The sequence below is a fragment of the Diceros bicornis genome, chromosome 25 (genome assembly GCF_020826845.1).
Source record: "Diceros bicornis minor isolate mBicDic1 chromosome 25, mDicBic1.mat.cur, whole genome shotgun sequence".
In the NCBI taxonomy this organism is placed as follows: Eukaryota; Metazoa; Chordata; class Mammalia; order Perissodactyla; family Rhinocerotidae; genus Diceros; species Diceros bicornis.
The window spans coordinates 11,502,110-11,508,564 of NC_080764.1; the positions used below are offsets into that span (position 1 = coordinate 11,502,110).

General features: G+C 59.6%; 1 protein-coding gene across 1 annotated transcript; it reads left to right on the top strand.

Annotated features, from left to right (window-relative positions):
* The first annotated feature begins 2,418 nt into the window (after positions 1–2,418).
* KCNJ4 (potassium inwardly rectifying channel subfamily J member 4) lies at positions 2,419–4,123 on the top strand. The gene has a single exon (XM_058568816.1). It carries the CDS (start codon positions 2,451–2,453, stop codon positions 3,783–3,785), a length of 1,335 nt encoding a protein of 444 aa, XP_058424799.1. The 5' UTR covers positions 2,419–2,450; the 3' UTR covers positions 3,786–4,123.
* Positions 4,124–6,455: the final 2,332 nt, after the last annotated feature.

Sequence of the window (6,455 nt, forward strand, 5' to 3'; positions counted from 1 at the left end):
GGCCTTGGGCGGGGCCCTCACCCTCCCTGGGCCTCAGTGTCCTCACCCATCAAAGCCCCAGGTCACCACACCTTGTCCCCCCTGCCTGTCTCCCGGACACCTGTGGCAGGTGGGCCCAGGGCCTCCCGGGGCCGGGCTGGGGCCCTCTCTTCCCTAGCCCCAAACTCCACCCCAGCCCCCTCCAGGGAGGCAGCTCCTCTGCCCAGGAGCACCTTGACCTTCTTCCAGGAGTGGGAGTGAGGAGACGGGCTCAGGGCTGGCCCACCCTGTCTCGCTCTGGGACCCTTAGCAAGTCCGTCCCAGCTCTGGGCTTCCTCGGCCTCAGATGTAAAATGAGGGTCTTGAAATCAGTGATCTTCCGTTCCTCCTGGCTCTAGTTCCTTCTGTGGTGCTAATGGAGGCATTCAAGACAGCAGGACAGAGTCGAGTCGGAGATGTGTGGCGAAGGAAGACCCCCTGAAAACTATTTATAGTCTAGAAGGTGCACCTGGCCCCCAGTCCCCTAGGGCTGCCACCTGGAGCCCTGGCTATCAGGACTCTGGGTAGGGGGCAGACAGGGTCTGGGACTCCCAGCTAAAGTTGTAACCTCTTGGGGGCCAGTATGCACATCCACATTACCTGTTCAGACTGATGGGTCTCACTGGTCCCATTTTCCAGATGAGGAAACTGAGGTTCAGAGCAGTCAAGTAACTTGCCCAAGTTATGTGGTGGATCTGGGACTTCAATTCAGGACTGTGGGACCCAGGGAGCTCCTTTTGAGGGGGGAAGGGAGAAGAACCCAGAGTCGGGGTGGGGTGACTGTGGGGGAGGAGGGCAGGGCTCACTCTCCCTGGGCGCAGAGAGGGAGTTTCTCCCTGGCAGAGGCAGGCTCTGAAGCTGTTGATCTCTAAATTACAGCGTTGGCGCGCACTGGTTGCCGGGGCAACCGAGTTGTCCTGAACCGGGGAAGTGTATAAACATTGCCACAGATGCACAATTAGATCAGGAAGAAGAATAGGACAGAAAATAGAAACTTCCAGCCTTATATAATTCTGGGCCAAAATGTTACCGGGAACCCAGGCCCGGGCCTGGCCCTGCCAGCTGCTGGGGCCCTGGGCAGCACCATCTCTCTCCTGGGGCCCCAGTGGGAAAGAGGGTGGAGGGAGGGTCTGCCTTCCAAGGGCCCAGCTGCTGCGCCTGCCACCCGGCGGGGTGAGGGGCTGCCTCCACTGGAACAGCTGGGGACGCTGACAGGCGAATCCTGCCTCTCACCAGCTTCTCCCCCCACCCCCCCACACCCGGGAAGCGGCAAGGAAGGCAGGAGGGCGACTGGCTTAAACTGAGCACCCGCTCTCTCCCTGGGTCTTGTGGTGGAGTTTTGATTCTTACTTTACAGATGAGGAAACTGAGGCTCAGAGAGGTGAAGTGAGTCGTCCGAGGTGACACAGCTAGGCAGCAGATGTGTCTGCCTCCCCCTCTTCGGGTCTGCACACCGTGAGCTCATCGATGTTGCCACCACCCAGGGCCTGAAGAGCTAGACACACCTGGGTTTGGACCCACTTACCAGCTGTGTGGGCTTGGGTAGGTCACTTCCTCTCTCTGAGCCCCTGTTCCCTCACCTGTGACATGGGAACACCGATACCTACACAGGAGCCAAAGCTCGGGGCTCCCTCTTCCTCCACTGGGACCACCACCAGTGGAGTCTCCACCCACCACTCCTCCCAACAAGTTTGGGGACAGGACAGGAACCAAGAAGGGGCTGTGGGCCCCAGCACTGTCCAGTCGAACTTTCTGCCCTGAGGGAAATGTCTGCTCTGTCTAGTATGGTAGCCATTAGCCACATGTGGCCACTGAGCACGTGAAATGTGGCTAGTGCAACTGGGAACCGAAGTCAGAATTTTATTTAATTCTAAGTACATGTAAGAGCCACAGGTGGCCAGTGGCTGCTGTACTGGACAGCACAGGAGAATGTCCAGCCCCCGAGGGACCCAAGAGGGCAGAGGCTGAACCCAAGGAGGTGAGGGGGCCAGAGCTCCCTCTGCTCCAGGCAAAGGGGACAAATGGTGGGAGGGCAGAGCCCAGATGGGCATCAGGAAGCTCCGGGAACAGGGGCGAAGGAGGGTTGAGGGGGCGGAGTGAGGGGCTGGGACTGGGACCTGGATCCTGGTGGCCTCAGCTTCTGGAGCCGGGCCAGCCTCGGAGGCACTGGCTCAGGCCCGACACTCCCTCCCTGTCGTCAGAACCACCTAACTGTCCCCTTCTGCCCACCGGGCGGTGCAAGTCTTGGGTTCTAGTCCCGACTCTCCCCTTCCTGGGCGTCTCTGGACAGGCGCCTTGCCGCCCCCGAGCCTGGGCGCCCCGGGGCCCTCGGAGAGGCCGCCGCTGCAGCCGCTCGCCGCCAGCATCTCACCCGTCTGGTTTCTCCTCCCCAGGCCCCGCGTCTTCCCAGGTGAGCACGCCGGCTTCAGGACATGCACGCGCACAGCCGCAACGGGCAGGCGCACGTGCCTCGGCGGAAGCGCCGCAACCGCTTCGTCAAGAAGAACGGCCAATGCAACGTGTACTTCGCCAACCTGAGCAACAAGTCGCAGCGCTACATGGCGGACATCTTCACCACCTGCGTGGACACGCGCTGGCGCTACATGCTCATGATCTTCTCCGCGGCCTTCCTCGTCTCCTGGCTCTTTTTCGGCCTGCTCTTCTGGTGCATCGCCTTCTTCCACGGTGACCTGGAGGCCGGCCCAGCGGTGGCTGCGGCGGGGGCGCCTGCGGGCAGCGGCGGGGCGGCTCCGGTGGCCCCCAAACCCTGCATCATGCACGTGAACGGCTTCCTGGGCGCCTTCCTGTTCTCGGTGGAGACGCAGACGACCATCGGCTACGGGTTCCGGTGCGTGACGGAGGAGTGCCCGCTGGCGGTCATCGCCGTGGTGGTCCAGTCCATCGTGGGCTGCGTCATCGACTCCTTCATGATCGGCACCATCATGGCCAAGATGGCTCGCCCCAAGAAGCGGGCGCAGACGCTGCTGTTCAGCCACCACGCGGTCATCTCGGTGCGCGACGGCAAGCTCTGCCTGATGTGGCGCGTGGGCAACCTGCGCAAGAGCCACATCGTGGAGGCCCACGTGCGGGCCCAGCTCATCAAGCCCTACATGACCCAGGAGGGCGAGTATCTGCCGCTGGACCAGCGGGACCTCAACGTGGGCTACGACATCGGCCTGGACCGAATCTTCCTGGTGTCGCCCATCATCATCGTCCATGAGATTGATGAGGACAGCCCGCTCTACGGCATGGGCAAGGAGGAGCTGGAGTCGGAGGACTTTGAGATCGTGGTCATCCTCGAGGGCATGGTGGAGGCCACCGCCATGACCACCCAGGCCCGCAGCTCCTACCTGGCCAGCGAGATCCTGTGGGGCCACCGCTTCGAGCCCGTGGTCTTCGAGGAGAAGAGCCACTACAAGGTGGACTACTCGCGCTTCCATAAGACCTACGAGGTGGCCGGCACGCCCTGCTGCTCCGCCCGGGAGCTGCAGGAGAGCAAGATCACCGTCCTGCCCGCCCCGCCGCCCCCGCCCAGTGCCTTCTGCTACGAGAACGAGCTGGCTCTCATGAGCCAAGAGGAAGAGGAGATGGAGGAGGAGGCAGCGGCCGCTGCCGCGGTGGCCGCGGGCCTGGGCCTGGAGGCGGGCTCCAAGGAGGAGGCGGGCATCATCCGGATGCTGGAGTTTGGCAGCCACCTGGATCTGGAGCGCATGCAGGCCACCCTCCCGCTGGACAACATCTCCTACCGCAGGGAGTCCGCCATCTGACCTCCAGGCCCTGCCCTCGCTGCTTCCCACAAGAGCCTCTGCTGGGGGTGGGACACCAGGACACCCCCTCCGCACTCAGGACAGAGCTGACCCTGGTTCCATGGACCTTCTGGAGGGACGTGGGGGCCTCAAAGACTGGGACTTCAAAGTCCCTTCCTCCTGACTCCGGAGCCTAGGCCTGGGAAGGGCCCGGATACTCTCCGCCCTGTCAGCCCGGGTCCCCCAGCACCTACCCACTGGCAGCTTAGGGACCCCAGACCCACCACCCTTTCCCCACTGACCCTTCAAGGACGTGCCCCTTTTGCTCTCAGAACCTTGGGGAAGGCGGCTGGACTGCTGGGGGGGTGGGCATCATGGTGTTCTGGGGTGGGCAGGGGGTTAGTTTGGGGGAGGGAGGGAGGGGGGTGCGCTTCTTTTGCATGACTGTGGCCTGTTGCTCATGACTTTCTTTTGTAAATATCTATAAATGGAGAGAGATGGAGGCACCAAATCCACCTTCTGCCATTGGTACCTGCAGGACGAGGCGGTGTGGTCCCTCTCTGTGCCCCCTCCCCCTCCCGGCCAGGCAAGCCTAGCCCTTCCCCCTGCCCCACTGGCTGCTCCCTGAGGCCCTCAAAGCCAGCCGTCTTGGCCCCTGGATGGTGTTGGGCTTGAGTGCAGAGGTGGGACCCCGAGGGGCAGGATGAGGGCCAGTCCCTCCCTGCGGTCCCTCCGGGCCCCCGGGCCCAGCCCAGATTGACAATGGAGTTTGTAACTATATATTTTTAATAAAGTATATGGTCCATTAGGAGTAGGCTGGTTGAAGATGGAGGGCTGGGAAGAAGAGCTAGAGAGAGTGAGAGACACCAACAGGATGTGAGTGGTGTGTGTGTGTGTGTGCGCACCTCTTTCTGAGCTACTAACCCTTGGAGAGAACTTTATCACCTGCCATTCTTTTTCTTGGGAGCCAATGGGAAGGATCCTGAGTGGGCATCAGAGGACCTGGGTTTGAGGCAGAGCTTTACTGCTTACTAGCTGTGTGGCTGTCAGCAAGTGGCCCATCAGCTCCTGGCCTCAGTTTCATCGTAGAATGGGATGAACCATACCTCCCTCCCAAGAGATGATGGACATGACAGCCCTGTGTAGATGTCCACCAAACCTTTATAATTCAGGTGGAAATAGGACGGGCCCACCTGGTTTACACCCCCCTACACACATGCACGCACACACATGGGGCTGGGCTGAGGAAGTTGGCTGCGATGGTGGGAAGGGCTCTAGGGGGCAGCTGGAAAACCTGGACATAGTAAGACTTGGTCCCTGCTTCGTTGTGGGACCTCTGGTAAGTCCCTTCCCTTCTCTGGGCTTCAGTTAGCCTGTGCTGTGTAACAAGCCACCCCAAAACTTAGACAACAATGGTTTATTCTTTCTCAAGGTTCTGTGGGTGGGCTGGTGATTCCTTGTCTGGTTTCTTCTGGACTCACTCCAGAAGCTTTGCTTGGCTGGAATGTCAGCAAGGCTGTAAAGTCCAAGATGGCTTCACTCACATGTCAGGCTGTTGGTCTGGCTGTCAGCCGGGGGGGCCTCGGTTCTCCTCCAGAGGCCTCTCCTCCTCCAATAGGCGACACCAAACTCCTTCATGGCGTCTCAGGGCAGCGACTCAAGAAGGTGAAGGCAGAAGCTGCAAGGTCCCTGAGGCTTGAACCTGTAGCACATCACTTCCATTGCATTCTGTTGGTCAATCCAGGTCACTCCAGAGGTGTGACCAGCCCAGATTCAAAGGGTAGGAAATTAGACTTCACTTCCTGGGAGTGGGGTAAAGTCACATTGCAAAGGACACACACACCAGGGTGGACTTGTGGCCATATGTGATAGTCTATCACAGAACCTTTGAGTTGAGCGTTCCTTCTGGCTCTAACTCTATTCTACATGCCAACTGTGTACCCAACATTCAGCGTGTAAGGAAGCAGAGGGCACCCTCCCTGTTTCCAAGAGTCTTCTATGCAAAGATGCCAGCTACATCAGGAAACATAGGAAAGCAGCAGGCAAGCTCACCTACTATAAAGTGCTGTGGGCTGCTTTGTGAATGACCACGTTTCACCCTCACTGGCAACATTTGGCCATTTGGGTAAATCATTGTGCATCCCACATGCCTTAACTGTTTAACAAGAGAACCTGAGACCTCTTTCCTGGAGAAAGAGGCTGGCCTGGGATTCAAGTCCCTCAACAGATAACTCATCATAATGTCTCTCATTTGCATAACACCTTTCACACCCTTTAGTTCAGTAAGTGAACAAGGACAAGGATTTGGTCTCAGATGAGGAAATGGAGGCCCACAGAACTAAGAGGGACTTGAACCAAGGTGAGGACTAGCAGAGGCTCAGGGGCCTGCTTTCTCTTCACTCCCATCCTCCCTGAGGCAGGGGCTAAGTGAGGGCAAGCGATTGCCTCCTTTCCCTCCCTGCCCTCCCCCCAGATTTCCCAGAGTGCACCTGTGACCTCGGGTCCTCCAACAGCCTATGGGGGCCACTCAGCAAGACAAAAGGGCAGCTGCCCATCTGCACATGCTCTCAGAAGGGCCCCTGGTGCCCTCCTGCCAGGTCAGAGTACCCCAGGGTCTCACCCTCTCCACTGGTGGCTCCTCAGAAGTGTCCCTCCACCCCGCCCTGCAGGCCCCTCGGAGGACCTCACTGG

Excerpts from the sequence above, each read along its gene's own strand:
- KCNJ4 (XM_058568816.1), top strand. The coding sequence starts at position 2,451 with ATGCACGCGCACAGCCGCAACGGGCAGGCGCACGTGCCTCGGCGGAAG.